Consider the following 23,110-nt stretch of genomic DNA (forward strand, 5'->3'; position numbering starts at 1 on the left):
GCTCCGTTTGTTCTGAATCTACAAGTAAGAAAATGGTTATAATGCAAACTCTAGTTTGACAGCTTGGAGCGTGTGGAGATCTTACCACCCGGAGTTAATTGCACTACTTGAGATGTATGAATATTTGTATGCACATTTACAGGGACAAGAAAGAAACCATTAGATCATCACAGCTGCAGAAGTAAATAAGACACAAGTGTCGGTAGAACATCGAGACCATGAAAAAACGTCTGTGGGTGTGTGAGTGTGTGTGTGAAATATTGGTCAGAAGGAAAAAAAGATAAAGTTACAAATGGTGTTTAAACTCCACTAAACAAACAGCAGCTCCATACAGGGTGTAACTGAAGCAGGGGAGGAATGATTAGTTAAAGGGGGAAATTGCTTGGTCATACAGTCGTATAAGTGAAGAGCGACTGTATTTCCTCCTGTGTGTGTTAAAGCAGCACTTCATATCATAAGCTCATTATATCTGAGCTATAAAGTGATTATGGGCTCCAGTAAGGCATTGTTCTGCTGTTGACAGGATTAAAGATGACTTTAGAGAGAGAGAGAGAGAGAGAGAGCGCGCCGCTGCTCTCTGCTTGAGTGTTTGCTCGCTTTGTATAAGCCAACAGTGAAAGGGGCTGCACGCTTGACTGTTTGCCAGCTGCGACACTCCCTCCCTCTATTCTTTTACACATTCATCTCCCGCCTCTCCGTCTATCCATCCACATATCTGTCTGCTTTGTTCCTGTTTGAAAGCAGTGTCTTTTTTTTTCACAGACTTGTCATCACCTGGTGTACAATTGTTTCAAGGATTTTAAGGAAATCCTTCAGACTAAAGGCAGCTAATCTCTCTTGTCAGCGAGGCATTGAGTGGAATCTGTGTCACTGGGTGTGCCTGTAGAATTCTTATTGGTAGTTTAAATGGTCTGTTTAGAAAATAAAAAAAGTGGAGGCTTTGTACAACAAGTTATATATGACATCCTTTAACCCACTGTAGGTGAAGTTTAACCGTTTAGTTTCTATTATCAATGGAGAAGACTTGATAAAGAGTGACCTTTTTTAATTTAGGTCACATCAAGCACCTTACTTTACACGCTGTCTGAAAGTATACCTCGCCCTGCATGCACACATTCTCAGATTTCAGTGTCTTCCTTTCTAAATTACTTTCCCATTCTCTTTGCAGAAGAAGGCCGGCGTCGTGAAGACGCAGGAGAAGAAGGAGCGGTGGAAGGAGAAAAAGGTAGCGAAGCGGCAGAAGGAAGACGAGGAGGTGGGTGAGGAGGAGGAGAATGTGCAGCCGGTGGTGGATCCGCTGGAGAACGGCTTCCTTCATCACGCCCAGCGGGAGCAGGAGAGGATGAACGAGAGGCTGCTGAAGAGGACCTACTCCAAGAAGAACAAAATGGTGAGTGTATTTTTTATTTATTTTTTAAATGTAATGTCATAGATTGGCAAATGATAGTTGTCTGCTTTGGTGGCTTTTTACATGAGGGCAGAGGAGCCAATCAGCTGCATGGGTAGCATCTTACTCAACTTCTTTTCTGCGATTGGTCAACTAGGTTACTTCCACAGCTCTTCTGTAACTAAGAACGAGGACCATCTTTTTCTTTTTCTTTTTCTATATATATCTCCTTTCCATCCATGTGACGGCTGGTCCACGTGGTCTAACAACAGAAAAAGAAACCTTTTTTTCAAAAAAGAAGCCTCACACAGTCAGATGTGACTTGACTTACTCCTTTGTCAGCAGGGACTTTGAACCACGCTGCTGACTGAGGTTGTCATCACTTCAGTCTCCTATCAGAGCACCATCAAAACCACATCTCCGTCTTCAGCACTGGAGGAAATCATTTTCTTCAAATCCACAGCGCCTTTGTGAGCAGTATCTGCTAAAGGCTGTCATGTGAATCTGAGCCCATTTAGAGCTGTCTCATGATTGATTTTTTTTTATCATTTAAAAAAGAGAGCGGGTCACATTTGCTGGTAAGAATTTAGTCGTTTTGGTTTTCATTGTTTTTTAAATAGAACTTTCTGACATGAATCTAGTTGAGTTTTAGTAAAGTTCAGGTGATAGGAGCAAGGTAACGTGTCCTTTTACTGATTTCAGGTTTTGATAGCAGGCCCTTTAAAAAGTAGCATTGATTTTTCTCATAATGTGGTTAGCGTTCAGCTCTTCTTTTCCATGCTGCTGTCTGAGGTGACTTCATGTACACACTTTTAATTGTGTCAGCTCGCTGTGTTTCAGTTTGTTCCAATAGTCGTACCACTTCTTCTTTTGCATTTTTGTTTCTGCGTTCATTTTAATGTTTAGAATGTGCAGAACTCGTGCACCGTAGTACTTTAATGTTCTCCCACGTCTCGAGGTTCCCCCTGTTGTCGTGATAGACCCGCAGTAGTTGCGTTCACTTGTTCTCCTTTCAGCATTCCTCACCCGTCAGTCTTCTATTCAGTGTCATGGCGGTAGCATATTAGGCCATATGCGATACCCCTCTTAATTTACTGGTGCTACTGATGTCTGCTCAACACCCAAAACTTCTCAAATCTATTACAGGCTTTCTATGTGATTTTAAAAGATCTTAAATATAATATAAATCAAGTATATCCTCTGAAAATAACCCTGTGAGGTTTGAACTAAGCACAGCATGTTTCTTCATGTTGTTTCAATTGACAACTGCAGTTTTTTACTCGTGGTGTTGTTGACTGCCACTATGGATTGCCGGTCATGAACTGTGATCACACAATTACTATTACTTCTACACTTCAGGGATCCAAGCGGTGTTGCTCCCTCCCTGTAGGCGCTCTATTGTTTTTGTTCCTCTTCTTATTTTATTTTTCTCCAATAGAATATGTGTGAAGTGTGAGCCAAAAACAGCTGGCCAAAAAACGCACCAAAATTGGCAAGTGACTTTCAAATCCCTGCGACTACACGAGAACATAAAAGGCACATTGTTCCCAACGTGAGGGCTGCTACAATCAAGTTGACACTTTAAGAATTCTCATTTAGATGAACATGCAAGACTTTTCTGAATGTTTTCAACACTTTATTTCTGCAATCTGGTCCAAAACAGTTTAGAAAATTGACCCAAACCTCTCATGGTTATCTATGGACATATTTGTCATCTACATTTAATTTGGCTAAGTTGATTGCACAATGATGGACGAGAAAATGAAGAGGTGCAGGATCCCGACAGATCCTGATATCCTGATATATGACCATTTTTTACTGTAGATGCACTATGGGAGGTTTGAACTTGAATTGGTGTCTGTTTTTTTGGAATACACTTTCTTAAAAATAAGTCAAAGATGAACCAATAAGAGCAGCACGTGAGGGGGAATCAGTGATATAATCAGAAATCTTTACAAAGCAACATGATATATCAACCCATCAATGAGCCCCTGTAATACCAAAAGTGTTGCCAAAGTGTCGGCATGATCCTGTTTCCCTTCATAATTGCAGAAGTGTTTTTGTGTTTGTTGATGCACATAGAGGACTGCCAGAAAAACCCCAGCCTCAAGCACACTGCTGAGCACACAGACTCTGAGACTGTCCTGGGGAGATAGCCCATCTATGTGTTAACAGTTTGTTTAAATGGGCGGATGTTTTTATGCTCCTGTCCGAGGCCAACATCCACCACAGTGCTGTGGAGGATAAGAGGGGAAATGTAGTCAGGAAGCCAAACTAAATAATGAGGCTATGCAGCCCGGAGGCCTCCTCCGCAGACAAAAATATCTCTCTGAGATAAGATTTCCTGAGGAAGTTAACATGGCTGAAAATGAGTTTGGCTGTGATATTTAGTTTGCTAAGAGACAGTTAGAAATTATGTATTTAGCTAATGCTCTTATCCAGAGTGCAAGTGCAATAGGGCTGCAATTACTGAGCCAGATCTACATTCCAGGCCAGATAATAACTCCTTATTATCAGCAAACTGCTGCTATCATGTGCAAACCTTGTAACTCCAGCCAGTCTACATTTTATGTATAGCAATAACTTCAAATGATAATTAGCAACACATGCTCCAACAGAGAGATAACACAGAGATAATGTAAGTAGCTCATATATGAAATAATGTCTTAAATAAATACCTTTAGTATATTTTATGGGACACATACACAATGTTAATGTTTTCCTTAAAGAGCATGTGTCATGATATTTCAGTTGTCAGGGTCTATGTTCCAGTGAACCGTCTAAAGAAGTTATTTTCTAAGGGAGAATGTGTGACTTTTTGATCCAGTAGATGTCACGCTTGAGCAGCAGCATTAAACTAAGACAAACAACAAACTGCTATTCTGAAGCCTCCGCTCTCCTCCAGCGACACACCTCCAACCCCTCTCCGCTCACGTTCACACGGAGGAGTTATGAATAAGAAAGCACCATAATTAAACACCATTAAGGGCAAGCGGCGGACAAAACTGTCCTTTGCTCGAGCTGAAATTACCTGTGTCCTGCATTGTTGTGTTAGCAGGCTAATGTTAGCACTCTTTGGTTAACTCATAACTTCATATTGCACATAAATTGACACAGAATGACTGTGACACACTTAAGTGACATCAAAATAAGCAGGGAGTAGGCTGTTATTCTTCTGTTCTCTAGTCCTTGACTAAAACAACTTTATACACAAGGCTGTCCCAACGATGTAAACATGATGTAAACACAGCTCTGACAACAATACAGCTGAGGGGACTCGAGCTTCTCACTCATTGTAGAGAGTCATGACTCAGAGGGACATATACAGAGGATATACTCAATTTCTGCTGTGTTTACTTGTAAAATGTCACACATTCTTCGTTTAACACTTTGCAGCAGCTTAGAGGAACTACTCGTCTACGGCGTATTGTACTGGTTGTAAGTGATTAGACCCCGTGCATTGCCTAAGTCCCCTTAAATCATCTAAGTCCTGTGATTCTTAGATAACTCCCTCCCCTGCTGGTTACGTGTTCCCTGGTGGTTCCATGGTGTTCTTCCTTTACTTTAACCTTTCCAATCCCTTCCTTTCTTTTTGCACATGTTGCTTTCCTTAATCTCCGTGCCCGGCTAAAGCAGAGTCTGAACGTCTGAGAACAAGGAGCTGAAACCACTTTTAGCCTAGCTTGGCTTTATTTCTCGGGCATGCTGAGAACGCAAGTCTACCTTTGAGACACAATTAAAACTCCCCCATTCCACCATGTTGTTTTGAGAGCTAACAATTACAAAGGTGTGTGCACACAGTGGGAAACTCACGGATCCTTTGATAATTACAGTGCAGATGAGACTCGTGACATGATCCTGTTGCATTAGTGATGAATAATAGATAACACTGAATGAGTAAATCAGCACCTTTTGAATAAACATTTACTGGGAGCTGGAGGAATCCTCTCTGCTCTACTCGTGCTGCTTAACGCACCTGTGTCTTAACACTACACCTGCCAACTGCCTCAACATTAATTCATAATTTGTAACCCATAAAAGGAATGTCTGCTATATCACGGAAGAAAAGTGAGATTACAATGTGAACAAAGCAACAGCTGCTGACGGTTTGAGAGAGCCTGCGGGGGATCGTGCGCCATGAAAACCTTTAGTGAGAGCCGATGAAATATGTGATTGTTTTCATTTCCATTCATCCTCTCAAATTCGGGCCCATGTCCTGGAGTTATTGTGTTATTAGATGGAGGTGTTGATAGATTTCACTATTGGTGAGCCCGGTCTCTCGGCTGAGTGCTCGCTCACTCACTGCTGTTTACAAACCATCTGTTTTGGTGTGTTTATGCCTCGGTCACTCCCTCCCAGTGTACATATAAAGGGAACTGTTGCTCTTCTCTTTTTTTTCAGAGCAGCTCGCAGCAGCAGCAGCAGTAAAAGTTAAACTACAAAGATCATTTTATTTTTGTGGCTCTGGAGTGACTGCGTGAGAGCAAGTGCTTGGAGTATAAGAGCTTAGGAGAGAGCAGTTGATGAATATCTGCTCTTGCTCTAGCCTACACCCCTGTGATGTCTTTATGCACCGTGTTTCTGATAGCAGGATTCCATGCATATAAAACACATTCACCTCCAGATGATACTTGCTTCGACGAAGAGCCTTTTGTGGCTTTATCTACCACAGAAACTGTCCTTGGTGAAAGTGCCAACAGCCTTTATCAAATCCCTCGGTTTTGCTGTATTCACTAAATCCTGAGTCCTACATCCCTGAGGGAACAATTTAAATTGGACATTTTCTGCCAGTGTGTCTGTTGGAAATCGAACGTACAGACTTCGTTTTTGACTGTTGAGGACGGCAAAGAGCACTCGTCAACTTAAAGCAAGTATTAAAACATATGAAGACAGACCATACAAACCTTTTGAACTGCAGTGTGACCTTTCATTATCTAAAGGTTATTGCTCTTAAGAATCCTCTCTATAGTTTGTGACTTGCATGCTGTTTTTGTTGCCACTCTTTTATGCACATTGCATTACAGAATGACTCTTTTTGGCCTTTTGTGTAATGGGCTTTTTGTTCCGCTGGCTGTTGCTGGCTGTTGTTATTAAAGTGAAACACCAAGCAGAACAGATGACAGCCAACAACAAGTGACTCTCACTTGAAAGGTGAAATGAAACAAGTGCACATAAATTAGGCACATAACAAAACAAGTGTCGCGTTGTGTTTGTGCTGTGTGATTTGTGGCCCCTTCTCTCACACACATGGTGCTCCACAGAAGTGGAACAGCGATGATGAGTTTAAGCGAGAGTGTTAGCTGCTGCAGCTGCTGTGCATAAAGACTGTGCAAATAAACACTTGTGTGACAGTTGATGTAAAAGAAGGTTTGAAATCGGACTCTAATACCTCAATGATGCTGATATTTCACTTAAAGGCCCCGAAGCAAATCTTTGAGATTGAATTGAAGCTTGAATTAGATCGTCCCTATAAATCATCTAGATCTCTGCACTTTTTAGGCTGCCCCTCATCCCAACGTTTAGCTCAAGTGCACTTAAAGCATTTCCTGCTTTGCCCTTCAGGCTGCCCTCCTCTCAAGGTGTACATGTGAGTTTCCACCATCCATATATCTTTTCTATCTTGCTGCCTCTCCAGTCAGCAGAGGTGTCCCCAGTGTACGTCACACAGTATGATCCACAGGCAAAGTGATGGGTTGGCCTCCTCGAGGCACCCTGGGATGCTGAAAGCTCACTTGAGGACATGAGCTGTGGTGTCAGAGCAGAGTTCTTCACAGGGGTTCTGTGGGGGAGGCAGCACTTGATTTAATAAGAAGGTTCACAGGACCTTTAAAATGATCCGGCATCGAGCTAGTGTGACACTGAGTGTGTGCTCACACCAATGTGTTTCATTTGTTTTGTTTAGATGTTGTTCCTACACTTGTTGTTTGAATTAGATACAAACTGTCAGTAATAGAGGTGTGAGTCTTTCCTGTACATGATGATCCCTTTTGAATCTCTATTCATAGTCTATGATCTGATTCAGTGATCAATCATTCAAATAGAGAACTGGGATTCGGTCTGATTTGATTTGTTAAAGTTAAATTGACTCGATGCAAATTGATTCTGTAATCCCAAGGTTGTTTTTCTTTCACTTTATGGAACGAAGGAAAAAAAGGGAGAAATAAATGTCCTTGCGTTTGTTATTTTCCATCACTTTGACAATTTCAGACATCGCTTACTCCTTCTTGTAAGCAACCCACCTCTAACTAGCGAGTCAGAAAGATAGAAAGGTAAAAAGTCAACGCAGGAGTCTGGATAGACGGGGAGCACAGCATGCAGAACAAGTTCTGAAAACAAGCAGCAAAGCCTTCAGATTCAGATCTGTGGATCTCTACAGCCGCATTAGTAACACTTCACACAATCAGTTTTTTTGTCCCAAATATGCAATAAAATCAAATTTTTTCATCTTGTATTTTTGGCCTCAGGTCGTCCTTTGAGAGCTCCTGTAAGGAAGACTAAAAGACTCAAGTGCAATTAATATGTTAAACAACAATTAGCTATTTGATGCTCTTTTTGCACTTGTATTGCACATTTGCACACGTCCACTTTGCACTTTAATAACTTGAATTCCCATTCTGGTATGAGCTCTTGACTGATTTTATTGCATTGTTTTTAATTTTTTTTAATTTTTTTTGTGTTGTCTGATTTTTTTACATTTGTTTCGTTTATGTTCTATGGTGATGCTATCCTTGTGTTTCTTGTCTTCTGTGTGCTCCTGTTGCAATGCAAATTTACTCTTGTGGGACAATAAAGGAGTCTGAATCTGAAGTTGAATTAAGAAATAAACCATTGGAATGTATACTAATGAAATAATTATGAAGCATTAGTATTTGTAGAAAGTCCACTAATGGGCATAGAAACACAACTACAAAGACAACATCTCTGTTACTCAACCTCATGCTTCTAAACCACCACAAGACAGGAACACTCACCTCTCTAGGGCAAAGCTTTATTAAATAATAACAGATAAATATCACACTTTTGTCATTGTAAAGTTATTATTTTCTACTGAGGCTTAAATCCATAAACCAATCCATCAGTCTGACCTGGCTGTTGTTTTCATCTTTGCTGTAAGACACCCAGCAATCGCTAACATGGCTTTGACCTTCAATATGCTTCAAATGGGGGTCATGAATAACACATAATGCTGACTCGCTCAAGCAACACACTGATAACTCCACATACACATCCTGTCACCATCCCTGTCCATTAGTGCACTGCTGTACCCTTTACTGCACACACAGCCTTCAAACAATGTCATATAGAAAAACATCTCCAGACACTTCTCTATAACCCCCCCCCATCCCATCCCAAAGCAGCCCACTCACTATCAGGCAGGCCTGTGGTCATGAAGCCTGCGTCCTGCATGCCCCTGTCATGCTGGAGCTGCTTCTGGATTACTTCCCCTGCTTCATACCTAGGTGTGTGTATAAGTAGTAAGCCAGGCAGAGACAGATCAGATTAGCTGGGGCATTAACAGTGCAGTGGAGCATAGTTCACAGGCAGAGACACAGGAGCGCTGCTTCCCCTCCACAGACAAGCGGTGGTAACAGGCCTGTGATCAGGATAACTGATAAAAGTATGCTGGTGGTTATCTAGATGGCAACAACTCTGAGCTGTGGCTGATGGATTCTGGAGACGCCTCACAGATAATATCTCTCCTCGATAACCCAAGGTGACCACGGTGAATCCTCTCCACCAGAGTCAGTTTGAGAAAGACGCTCAGCTACACGCTGTCACTGTTGATAGATATATTCCAACACCATTCTCTCCCCCATTTTAATTCCATTATTAATACCTAGAAGAATTGGTTGGCATTGAGTAACCCTTGGATACCAATGGGATTACAAATGTATCATTAGCACAAAAACACAGATTGCTGACATGTTGCTAGCTTTGACTCGTTATAAAATCTCTGCTAGCAACAAACTGTTGTTAATTTTCTTGAGGTGATAATTTACCTGGAAACATTTATCTTTACTGATTTAAACAGTTTTTTGTTTGTTTAAATTTTTGTTTAAGCATAATGACTGGTGTACTTGCCTTTACCCAATACTGTATCTAAGGCAGTATCAGAGACATTTCCCATACAATATCATTGTAAGATAATTTTTTTACTAGTGCCAAACAACTCGTGTTGCTTATTTATTTGAAGTCCAAACCTGAGAACATATTTTAAAGGTGCACTATGGAGTTTTGGTGATGAAATTTGAAAGTTGGAGAGGTGAAACAGTTCTATGCTATATTTTCTAAACTATATACACAAAGTTTATTCAGAGAAAAAAATGGTTCCCTGGAACACTGTTTGGAGCTACAAAGCTACCAGGAGAGTTACGGTTTCAGTGTTGTGTGTCCCCCACCATAACTTCTCACATATCATTTTATCTTCAAACAGTGTTCCAGGGTCCAAATTTTCCTCTGAGGACAGTTTGTGTGTAGAGTTATGAACATATACCACATAATCTGTACATTTCTCCAACCTTCACATTTCTCAACTAAAACTCCATAGTGCACCTTTAAAGCTTGACAGATGTTGATCAACCAAACAACTCAATCATGTCCAAAATTCAGGCTAAATGTTACCAGATACATAAATACTCCTCTTATTTATGCTTACACCTGTTGCTCGTTTTACTGTATTCTTTTGTTTGTGGTTGATCGAGGAGCTGAATCACTATCGACTGTTGCACTAGTAATGAGATCAGCCTTGATATTTGAAATCCTTGATGTAATTGCGGGGGTTGGAAAGCTTGTAAGTGGTGTAGTGATAGAAAAGGCCTTTACTCCTGTTACCCAGGTTAACACTGCAATTGAACAACGAGCATTATTAGATGAGTGGATAATGACCGACGCCGCAGATGTGTCTGCAGGCACACTACACATGCAAAGAGTGCGTGGAGAGGAGGAAGATAGAGACGAGTGGAGGAGCGTGACTTGTAATAGACCTTGACAGATCAATTAGTCAGCTGCTTGTAACATGAACATGTATGCATGATCACACTGCGGATAATTGTCCTTACCACATCAAAGACAAATCATCAGATGAACACACACGTCTCTGTGCAAGAGAGAGAATAAGTGGGGGTATAATAGAGTCATTCAAAAAAAATAAGGTTTCTAGTAGTTAAAAAACTAACACTGATAAATTGATTGATTTTTTCAATATTTCTCTGGAGACCTTAACTTGCCACTTTTTCGATATAAGGGGAATATTAACATCTGCATTGTAATCATAGACTGCAAATTAAGATAGACGAAGCCTCAGTGACGTCACCCATTGGTTTCTGAAGGGGGCGCTTGAAGCCTGTGGATGAAGATACTTTCTAATTTTCTAATTTCTGCTGGGGGGAAAAAAAAGGCACATATCAGATAACTTGTGACAAGTTCAGTAGACTTTTATTCCCTTCGATATTTTTCCTGTATGAATAAGTGTCTGGGAGTGTGTACCTTTTTGAGCGTTTCCAGTCTTAAATGCCGTCTATTTTCGCTCAGCAGACGGCCTGACCACAGTGGATTTAGTGTGCGGAGCCAAACTCGTCCCCGTGGCTTTCCACTGTGGCTGCTGCTGTTGACTATGTCCGGGATGGCAGAGGGAGGGCTGGGAAAGGCCGAGGGAACAGTCCCACCGGTGTTGAAATGGAAGTTGGGGTGGGTGTAGAGGAATTTGATGTCCAGTCCCAGGAGGCGGTTTGGAGTTGGACTCGGTCCCGGCATGAACTGGCTCCAGATGGTGGTTTGGAGAGTTTGTAAACACAGAGGTAGCAGATATGTTGAGTAATGACTATTCCACAAAATGGACTAAATCTCCACAGATTGACAGATTGCTGCACTGAATGATCCCTTTTTTTTTTAACCCAAAGACAAGATTATTAATGCAGCTATGATTAATGTGACCCACAGTAGCAATCTAAAACCAGAATCCAAAGAGAACACCAGACAATTTCCCTCTAGGAATGTTAGGTGCTGTCAGGATTTCTCCTGAATATCCATCACCCCGCTGCTCCCCAGGGCCTCCCAACCCCTTAGACGAGGAGGAAGAGCAAAAGAGAGAGACAGGTAGAAATAGGGAGAGACTGAAATAGAAGTGGAAATAAAGGGAAGCGAATGACAAAGAAGGGTCGAACTCAGAGAAGCCCCGCGCCCGCTGTGCTTAGCCAGGTGAATATTGCATGGGACAGTGCACAGTGATTAATGTCAGGCCATGTAAGGTGCTTGGCCGGGCTGCTGCTCTTCAGGTCTGTCCATACACACACACACATACACACCCCATCACTTTTAACAAGCCACAGTCATTGAGATACAGCAGGTCTACTTCAGAGCAACCACTCTGGGGACAATTAGGTCTGGGAACATTAAATTAGCAGGGATCTAAAGTCATGCTCTGCTGGAGCTGGGGCTATTGCATGCTGGGATTGGACAAGGTAACAGAAGTGAGGAGAAACTTCTCCTGGATATACTGTGCGCTATCTCATATTGCTGTAAAAGGTAAGAGCATTTTTTAAAGCCGTTTTCAATTTTGCATTCTCATTGAGTTGCAGAATATTTTACAGTGCAGTCATTAGGTTTTAGGCTCAGAGGGAGCGGGTTAGTGGTAATAAATTTGTCAGGACATTATTTCTGTGTGCTCGGCAGCTGGCTAGTTGTGATTGCTTTCATTTTTTTATGTAATTTATTAACGTGGGACCTCCCAGGCTCCATCATATTCTGTTTCGCATCTACCGGAGAATCTGTAACTATAGCAACAGATGTGTTGCCCCTGGTAGATGTTTAACTAGAGCAGACAGCAGGGAGAGGCACTTTATTACACCTCCTGCTTTATGAATTACACTATCACTGTGGTTTATATTACAGTAATGTTTAGGGAGCCGTTTCGGATGTGTGTGTGTGCCAGGAAACCTCGGGCGTCTCGGGTCATATTCCTCCTGCAAGAGCTTTTTCTTTAAAGTGCAAGTCATGAGCTGCAGGTGGTGTGAAGTCAGACGCATTGTGAAAATGTGTTTAGCAAAAAGGACAATCACAAACCAGATGTAAACAGAGAATGTTACAAAGAGCAGCTGGCTGAGCTGTAGCTGTGTTTGTGGGAGGATGTGCAACAGTATCAACATCTCTTTGAACTAACGTCATTTGTCAATCTACATTTAACTTGTGTAATAGGAAACATGACGTGATAGACTGAGAATTTCTCAGATGCTCACTTTCATATCACTCCAGCTTGAATGAAAATAAGTCAGCCTGTAATTGCTTCCAAATGAATTGAAATATCAATGAATCCTCAGATTGCACGTGTCAATCACTTCCAATAAGATGAATTTCTCTTTTAAAAAAAGTACACCATTTTTGTGTTCTAAATTTAGATTATAATTTGTGATTGTTAAGTTAAATTGTCAGTATCCTTTGCTCTCTAAAATTCAGTTTTTTTGCATCAGTTTTCTTTTAAGTGACACCATGTGGTGTTGATAAGCATTCTGTAGGTGGCATTGTTTTCCTTAACTCAGCCACACTTCCTCACTTCCTGTTCACCAGAGAGATCTTTCCTGGGAACACCAAAAGGGGCAGCAGGTGTCTGCAGAGGGAAATGCTGTGGAGTATTCACTGACATGGACACACATCAAAGAAAACCTGTTTCAGTATTTCATTCAAGCCTCACAGAGGCATGGTGAGCTGCACATGACATCCTCTGTGTTAGATTAAAGTGTTATTACAGTAGTTTCTCTGATCTCTAATTAGTTCATTTTCAAAACTTTGAAGGGAAATAAAAAACCTTGGAACACACTGAATATTTGCACCTTTTCAGCTTAATAATGAAAACTGTAACTATGCTGAATCACAGCGCAACCTTTTAGAGTTACTTTTAAAACATTTCTGGTATTAGGTAAATCCTAGATGAAAGACTATATCTCTTCACTGTCTGGAGTCAGCAGGTTTCCTAGCTACCTCTGGGTCTGCAGCCAGCAGTCTGTGGTGCTGTGTTACAGAGCAGGCTTTAAGGAAGAAGGGATCTGGTGTTTGTAAGGCAGAATGGAAGTGGGTGGCAGTCCTGAGCCTTTACAGAGAAGAAAAGCCTCCTGTAGTTGTGAGAGCTCTTTTGTATTGAGGCTGTGTGTTTTGACAGGCCTGAGAGGGGATAAGACAATAGAGAGGTCAGGCTTGTATCCTGCTGCGTTCCTGCAGTCGGCGGCTGTGCTCTGCTCGTATTGTTCTCCTCCGTTTACATTTACAAATGCCTCATTCTCTCCTTGTCACAGTTGCATCAATTTGTTTCAGTTAATTAGCGCTTCAATTAGCAGCTATTTAATTAGATGCCGTTATATTGTTGCTACGCTTGAAGAATGTGTTTCAGCATGTGTGTTCCAACATGTAGTGCATCTCATTTACATGCCTCTGTCATGTCTCAAAATGGGTTTGTGTGTTCCCATGTGTGTGCACGGTGCATGTGTACTTCTGTCTATTGAAGCATATGGTCATGTGTGTGTGTGTGTGTATGTTTTTGTATCTGTATAAGTGTGCTTGCCTTTCTGGCACAAGAGGTTAAATATCTAAGTGTCATCTTTGCCACTTTAGACCATCAGGATCTCTACATTAATGGGGTCTGCTAAGGCCCCTGCCCTTGTTTTCATAGCCCTGTGGCCTTGGGGGGCTGGACGACTAGCAAAGCTGGACAAGACTCAGACGGAATAAATAGGATTAGTAGTGTCACTGAGACAGATGTGATCTTTGCAGCAGTTCTTTTTCATTGTGTTGATTTTTTTCCATGATGCAACACTGACCCCTGCTGCATATGAGCGTCATTGCACCCACATGCACGAGAAGGAGGTAGATGAAGCTGCGTTAACCCTTTCCCAGATTTCATCTCACCGTCCATTGGGGGTCACTGTTCCCATTTGAAAAGATGGAGGGACGCCTCTCTTCTTCTCGTTCTCCCATTTTGACTGCCTGATGTGAAGTATGTGAGGGTTTGCAGAGGCTGAGCCCAGGCAGTGGATCGTCTCCAGGTTCCATTAACATGTTTCCTGCAGCGTCTTGTAATGGATGCTTAATGTGGCTTCAAAATATTGTCATGAAAACAGCATCGTCGAGATAATGAAATGCTGCTGGACTAGCTGAAACCATGTGTGGGCTGTATATGCCAGCGACGTCGCTCATATAAGCTCATTAAAACAGCACATAGCTCTGCTAAACAAGGTCAAATGTATCCATACAGCATTAGTCAGACTTCCTGGTTAAGCTTATACAATAATTAGCATATCACTGGAGAATGGTGGGTTGCTTAAACAGGGTGTATTCTAAATATTCAGACTCAGAATGAGGCTGTATGTTTTAATGGATTGTGATTTAGGGGTTATTGTTCAGACTTATTTGCCTTGGAGCAGGCAGCATGTGTTTGGTTCCCTTTTCCCCTCCTTTAAAGGCCATTCACACAGTAGCAATTGAACCAAGGGCTATAATTGTGTTTTCATGTACTATAGATCCTGTCATTAGGCCCCTGGGTCTACAGGCAGTTATATGATGACAGCTGACAAGAGGGTGCGGCTCCTTTGAGGGGAGGTGGGGGGGTTTTTACATGCACAAAAGCCTCAATTACTTCCTGGACAGTCCCCAGAGCTCAGTGGTTGGAGTGTGTATGTAAAATGATGTGGGAGAGGCCATTTGCAAAACAAAGACTGGGGAGGGAGAGGGGGGGGGGGGGGGGGGGGGTTGGGGGGGGTGGAATACTGATTGCTTTTGCACAATAGAACATGTACACCCTGGGGCTGGTGGGGGGTTGAAGTGGCAGACTGGGGGTTGACACGCCCACCAGCAGTCCCTGAAGAGCTGGATCCAGATGGGGGTGTGGTTCTTGTGGTTGACCCCATGGAGTGAAGAGGGTCAGGGTTCGTCCCCTGGCCCCTGAGGGGCGGAGATGGCCCAATGGGAAGAATCTTCAGTACATATGGATGTGAAGTGCCAAGCATGATCAGTGTTATGAAGTCACAGGTTCATTTTGTCTGGCTGCACAGTTATCCATGACTTTTTATGTAACTTAGATACATTACATGCTACATGCATAAAGTATTATGTGTGTTGGAGCAGTTGTTCAATTTTCTAAGGCTTGATAATGTCTTTTTTTTTTATATATATATATATCTTGTCTTTTGCAATGTATTTTCAGAGCTAAACAACTGAGAGTTAGGGAAAAGAGTCGTTCAAATGTGTTTTCACTTAATTAGATGGCACACAGCAGGAAAAATCAGGGACTAATTAGAAGGCGTGATATGTGATTGATGTCAAAGGCCAGGCTCGATCTGTGACACTGCGCTGTAGACACGACAACATCACCAATTAGCAGAGTGTCATTGCAATACTGATTGGATAATATCTGAGCAGCGCAGCGAGCTGTGAGCACGTTCTGCAGGGTCACAAGGCTGAATTAGCCTGGTCGCTCTTGGTTTAATTAATGAGCCGGTGATGGTAGTGTAATTGCTCTTCAAAGCAGAGTCCCCTCTGACACTGCTGTAGATCAGCGCTGTACACGTCAGTGTCACTTTGAATGCTCAGGTCTGCTACCTTAGGTCTCATCTCCACCAGCAGCCCCCAATCCTGGCTCATGACCTCCACCACTGCCACAGTCACAGAGGGATACATACAACTTGTACTGAAATGTATGAAATATTTAGCAGCAGTTTCCCCCTAGTTTGCAATAATACCTTGAAATGTTAATGCGCTCCTACTGCTTGTTTTAAGATGAAGGCAATGATGAATGCTGGGATTAGAGCAGTACATGGGACTCTATGTTTAAGCTGCAGTCAGTGTGAAAGTAATGTGCTACTCTGGAGAATTGTCATGCCCAGGCTTTCAGGTCAACAGGAGAGTGCTATTCTTAGGGCTAGTGCCCAACACTCACATTGACACACATACTTAAATCTCTTCATATGATGCACATTATCAAACAGACTTACATGTTAGTTTGCACAAATGTAGTTACACACATGCATTAAGATATGAATGCACAGATGCACACAAGTATTTTTTGTCACATGCTCACACACATAAACACAGATGCTAGATTTTCATTAGATTCACAATGGTTGGCAGGTTGACAGTTTCACCAGCATCCATGGGTCTGTATGTGTCTATTATCAAAGGATTAGACAAGCCCGGGGTTTATACAGTGACAGGCCATGATCTGATATCTCTCACTATTAGCCTGGCCTCACCCACTAGGTGCCTCTTGAACCTTATCCTGCCAGAGACATTCTGATATTATCAGGTCCGATGATGCCTCCATCACCTAATGCTGTCCGTGGATTAGTAAGGAACTTGCCACAGGCTGTTCTGTGGTATGGAAGCTTTGCATTGTGTCTGCAAAAGCTGACACGTCAGTGAAAATAATGTTCTTATATTGAAAAACTCCAGGTACGGTGGTCTACACATCAGGCAAATCAAGTTTTTTGTTTGGTTTCGCTTTGCTGTGTTTTGTCAGCTAGAACAACGGGTAACACACAAAAACACACCCTTTTTCAGATTTTCTTTCCACTTGCAGTCAGATTCAGTGAGCCCTGTAGAGGAAAACACACTTGACTGCACAGTTCCTCCATGTGCCTGCGCCCTTCAGACCTGACAGCAAGGCATTAAATATTAGTGGCGTTTTACGGCGGGTTTGTAACATGGTTATTCCAGTCAGTGGGCTTGCCCTCCCGATGTCTGTGCCCATTGTGGGGCTTTGGTTTGACAGCACTGTAGCAAAAAGCCATCCTGAGGGAGGCCAACCTGCCTGCGAGCCTTTGGAAGTGAACACACACACACCTTTATGTATACTGTGGAAATGTTAGCATGAGTGGGCTCATGGGCTTCATTCTACATACTGCAAAAATGTACTTTTCCCTGTGCACTGTAAATAAAAAGGTCAAATAAAACATGAGCATACAGCTACTGAACATTTAACCAACAAGGCAAGGCACTGCAAGAGTATGCAGAAGCACCTGCCACATATACCACTCACAATATACAGGACATGGGCTTGATTACAAGAAACTCTCTTTGTTCTGACAACCATTTAATGTAAAAGATGTTTAAAAAGAATACAATGCTATTTAGCTCAGTGCAACTTACTGTCATTGCTTTCTGGTTGTGAATGTACCAGGGTAAGCATGTTTATATTTCCTAAAAAAAAGGAGGATTAAGGTTGATCTTTTTATGCATTAGAAGAAGAAATGTAATTTTTAATTTTATGATTTTTGCATTTTAGCCTTAACATGTACCCACTATGCACATAATATATTTCTTTATAGAATAGACTGAACTAGTTACAATAGGCAGACAGTGAGAGATTCAAGTCTTTTGAGTTGATCTTAGAGTTGAGTAATTAGAGTTGGCCACCAATCCTGGCCATGTCCAGGCATGTTCATCCACAGGGCTTTGCAAGGGAATTGCTGCCACCTTTGGTCTATAATGCAAGTTTTTTTTCAATTAACACCAACGTTGGAGCAAGAATGCGCAGCATGAGGAGGGGCAGCTGGGGTATTAGTTAGCTATTCAGCGAGGATCTCTTGGATGTCTTGCAACGTGACAAACTCACTGACATGTCTGGCCTTTGGGTGACGCAGAGGGGTTTGTTGAAGCAAATGACAATGACCTCCCGTGTGCCCTGCTCCCCCGCCGCCTCCTGGTGGAATTGATTAGGCATAATTGGAGGGAGACAGAAGCTAGGCAAGTGGCGCTAAATAAATTTGGGTAGTGTTAATTGCTGATTCCACTGTCTCTGTGTGTGGCAGTGTGAGTGGTAGAGAAACACTTAGCCACCGGCTGACAATAGAGGATTAATTGGACTCCTCCAATGAACATAATTAGACTGATTGTTGTGAGAGATAAAGCAAAGGTTTTATGAGTGCAGCAGCACTGTCAGCACTAAGAATATCATCTGTCTACCTCCTCATTCCTTCCAGTTCCCCCTCTGTGGCAGGTCTCCTGTACAAAGTCAATGCTATTTATTCCTCTTTTAGCTGTAAGGGAGTTTGAATCCCTGCTTAAAGGAAAGGAGTAGATCACAGGTTCATGGTTACTGAGCCTTACAGTGATAACATCTCTAAAGGGGAACAGTCCAATCCTCTGTCTCTGCTGCAGTATAGCCCCCGCATCCATGGTTCATGATTCCATCAGTTATTTGGCTTTTATTGGTCATAAATACAAAGAGCAAGAGAGACCTCTGCCGGATGAGTGAGCTACCATTCATCTCGAAGATGAGAGGGAATCTTTGCAACAATCCAGACCATACGTATCCAATTGCAGCTGGGTTCATTCCTGCTCCAAGTGGAAATGATTTGGGAGCCTCAGAGCATTACTCAGCCTTGGCCAGGACCATCGCCATTAACAACAGCAGGGACTTGTGGGACTTCAGTATCACTCAGGGCCCTTTCACCACCCAGGAAATTCGCTGAGCTGGAGCTTGGCTATATGGAGCTCTGACAGCGTCCTCTTGGATGGTGCCCAGGTCTGAAACAGAGAGTAGGCCTCAATAGACTGCTTCAAAGGAAGGGCAGAAAGAGAAGAACAGTATACTTGACAAGATTCATCAGCTGGGGTTAACCACAAACGGCTGCATGCTAGCAGCTACTATAAATACAAACTGGGAAGATAAAATGAAGAACAGCAAATGGAGGAATCAAAGAGCTTGTCAGAGGCTTTCAGAGTCTATGCCTCACACTGCATGGGTTCTCAGTTTGACAAGGCAGGAGTTAGATTTCTTGGGGAAAAATTACAGGTGATGAAAGATTGTCCTGAAACTGAAAGACAGACTGAAATTCTTTTGAAGGTTTGATTAATTGGCCAGTATTCAAAATGCATGTTCAATATTTGAATTGCACTTTTCAAAGAAAAATGACTGTAGCCAACAAAAGATAGAAGACATGATTACAACCACATTTTACTTGTCTTCTTTTACTTTAGGTTTTTACTAGTTTGTCATGAGTCATTGCTGTGCTTAATACATTCGATTTACTAGATTTAATAATTCCTTCCTGCCCCTTTGGTCAAACTATCAGTCTTTTGTAATTAACATTTACTAAATCATCTTTAATTAAACCATCTGTTTTAGGATCTTTTACATTATAGCTCTGCTAGTGATGTTAATTCAGATGGATTTTCAAAGAATTATCTATCAAATGTCTTTTGTTCAATTCAATAATGCTCCCGTCCTTCCTTGTCTGCCCAAGAGGTATAACAGCATGTTGAAAACTGACCTTACTTGTTAAAAAATCCTCTGAAATTTTCAAAGAACTGGAAACATCTGCACAAATGTTGTTTCCATGGACACCTGTCATGTTTCTGCCGAGCTCTAAAAAGGGAAAACAATGTCGGGTTTCTGACCTGAACCAAATACTTAAAAGTCAGCAAGCTTTCCTGACTGACAAGCAGGCAGCCCGGGGGGGTTTGCTGAGCGGAGTAGGGCTGCTGAGGGCTGAGGTTTGAAGACCTTGACTTTTGAACCCATGGTGTGATGGAGAGACTTGGCCTTCCAGCAAAAGAGAGACAGAGGCCTCTGCTCAAAGCATAGGCACCTCAGGGAGACATTTTGATGCATGATGGGTGGAATAAAATAAAATGGGATCAACCCGAGCAGCAGCAGTTATTGGTGAAGGGGAGGGGGTTTCTGTAGCCTCTGGCAATGCTCAACCTACGGCTAGCTTTGCCTTCTATCTTCTGTGTTTTACAATATGGAACTCCCATTGGTACCCTGAGAGAAAACGGGCTGTTTTAAGATGTTCTGAAGAAATCTTTGCACATTGACATATCCGTTTTAACTCAGCTGGGTATGAAATGGGAAAGTGGCTCTCCTTTGAGGAAAAGTCAGTGACCTTGGCAGGAAGTCTGAAAAAAATACAGCAGGATTCTGGACTTGTGTTTTTTTCCTAATTTTAATATGTACATTGTTTTTGTTTGGTCATTAACTTTACATCTTAAAGTTGTCATGGCTTTGTGTTCAAAAACTGCTTTAGACGACAAGTCAGTTTATCAGCAAAGTCATGCCATTCACACTTAATCTTTTCTATTCTAACTTTTCTTTTCTTTGTTTTATTCTGTTCAATTCAGCTGTTGGTAGCTACGCATAAACTCCAAACTATGTAAAGAATTGAATCTGAAGTTCAGAGTGACAAACTGTTTTCTTCATAGATGCTTCATGAACTTACTGGCCAATCGGGGACCTAATTTTGTGCATTATTTCCAACTGGGCCTTGTGTCCTCCATGATAGATGTCTTTTCCCTTAAAGCCCCCCCTCATCAGAACAGACTACAGAAAGGTTTGGAAAAAATGAGACATGACAATGGAACGGGAACTTTGTTGGAGAAGGCCATCTCGTCATTTCATCTCAAGTTGTTTTACCTTGGCCACTGGGTGGCTCCCACCTGGCCCCAGTAGGATTGTGACTGCTGAGGGTTGGCCGAGAAGTCATGGCCACAGATTAACTCTGCTATTTATGGCCCAAGCCCGTCTAACTGCAGCCCCAGAGATGGGAAATATTGCTCACTTAGCAGGATTACTGGGTGCCGTAATGCCCCAAAGGCCTGCTTTATGGCAGGCCATAAATGTTCCCAGGGAGAGGCAGCGAGAGTCGGATTGATTAGCGCTCTGGAGGAAAGTCGATCCGTTACCCACGCCCCACTGGGGAACGCTGTGATGGATGCTTCCGGGAGGTGGAGAGAGGCACTGAAAGGGAGGGGAGGGTACTCTGCTCTGCACCACGCCAGTCCTAGACATCCCTGTAGTGACAAAAGATGGAAGGCCCCCATTGCTTGCAGGGCCGCAGGAGGTTGTCAGGCAGTCACAGAGCTATAGCCCTGCTTTGCGGCGGCCCTTCACCATCTCCACTAGCAGACAAATGGAGAGGCGACCTTGCCACATGCTGCCATTAACAAAGTCCCCCTTGACACCTTGCGTCCCCCAGACATCAGTCATTTCAAAAGATGGACCCCACCTACACCCCACATCCCCTCTGGGGCAATCATTTGCTGCAGTACAGCAGGCCCTTTTTATCATAGGTTGTCACTACTATCTCTGTTCATGACTTAGTAATAGAATTGAAAGCATCATAAAATTATATAATTTCAATTTCAAACCATTTTCCAGCAACAAATTGTTAAGGTTGATGTGCATGACACCAGCCTTTTTGAAATGTGCAACAATCTCTGACGAGGCATATCTCAATCAAATTAGTTTGATGATTTCATTTGATGAAATCATGGTTAGGGATCGGTATCAAAAACCAGTATTATTGGTACCTCAAAGTGATTGGTCAGTACCGAAAGTACCATGAAGCTTGAATGTTGTTCCTTTAGGTAAACCGAAAAAAGTACATACACATAAAAGCAGGAAGAAGCAATGTGTCGAAACATTAGTCCTTTCCATCTTAATAAATGTACCATAAGTGATTTGCGAGCTCCCGTACTTCTTTCTTTGGATTCTGCCTGTGTGAAGGAGTCCAATAATAATGAATTTTAAAGTCTTAGTTCCTTCTCTGAGAGCACCGACGTCCATCTGTGGAGCAGTCTCCTTCTACTTTGTTGTTCAAACCTTGTCAGGAGTGGATTGAATATGGCATATAGTTCCATAGTGTATAACGTTAAGATACAGTTATTTTATATTACAAATTGTCCATTGAAACCTAAACATAAACTCAATCCCCTTATTGCGGTGAAATCTCTTGGTAAATATTTCATGTTGGGAAAGTATTTAATTCATGTATTTAAACAGGAAACATAATTCTCTCATGAAATTCGTCTTTTATATCTAGAGATCTTTCATGTCGTGTCTTTATTTTTTTGCACCAATTAATGAAGAATAGTATCAATAAGAGTAATGATAAGTATCAGTATTGACAAGTAGTATGGATATCCATACTGGTGCTGATAAAATCCTTACAATACCCATCCCTAGTCATAGTATAGCTGGGAATTCTGCCACCACCAATGGTGAAAATCTGTCTGACATAGAATAAAAAAAGAAAAGGGAATGTATTGACAGTTGTTATTCTCAAGTTCAGTCACACTAATCTATATTCAGCCATTTATTTCTAATAAAAATGGCAGCAAGTAATGTTAGCAAACACCACCTGCCTAATTTCTTCCTCACTCTGTGACATGTCTGGTGTTTCTCATTATCCCAAAAGCAAGGTGACAAAATGAAATGTACCACTACCTTGGGTCAAATGTTGTGTAACTGGGATTGCACATTGTTGGTCATCATTGTGTATCACTTAACAAAAATAATGTAGAGAACATTCAGTCGTCGTTAACGTTTTAATGTTGAAATGTTACAAATTCAGACTTTTACATCAGACACCTCGCTTGTGATCACGATAAAGATGATGATTTATTGTCCTGAAGTTGTATTTATGATTTTATTGTCAATGCAATTTGCTCATAAGAGGTGAAAAATCAAACATCCAGGCCACAAAGCATATGTAAGAACATGAAAGCGAAGTGTTAGGACATTATGTACCAGCTCTTTCTTCCCAGGTATCGCTAATGTCTTTGGGCATGACGTTATGCTCGCTGCACTTCTCACCTCATCCTTCTGGCTCCCTGCTGTTCTTCAGTCTCCCTGACATGCCTACACATTTGGACTGTAGCTGCCCTCATACAGGCCATTTTTACAGGGTTAGATATTTTCCAGATGTCTGACTTAGCATATTGGTTGCATGTGTGTGTGTG

General features: G+C 42.0%; 1 protein-coding gene across 10 annotated transcripts in view; it reads left to right on the plus strand.

The window, feature by feature from the left end:
• fbrsl1 (fibrosin-like 1) overlaps positions 1–23,110 on the plus strand; it is a 293,451-nt gene that overhangs the window by 91,021 nt on the left and 179,320 nt on the right. For all 10 annotated transcript variants that reach the window (XM_061037606.1, XM_061037600.1, XM_061037601.1 and 7 more), the window contains exon 2: positions 1,169–1,390. In XM_061037606.1, the coding sequence (XP_060893589.1) occupies positions 1,169–1,390 (222 nt within the window). The remainder of the gene's footprint in view (positions 1–1,168; positions 1,391–23,110) is intronic.

The sequence above is a fragment of the Labrus mixtus genome, chromosome 5 (genome assembly GCF_963584025.1).
Source record: "Labrus mixtus chromosome 5, fLabMix1.1, whole genome shotgun sequence".
Classification (NCBI taxonomy): domain Eukaryota; kingdom Metazoa; phylum Chordata; class Actinopteri; order Labriformes; family Labridae; genus Labrus; species Labrus mixtus.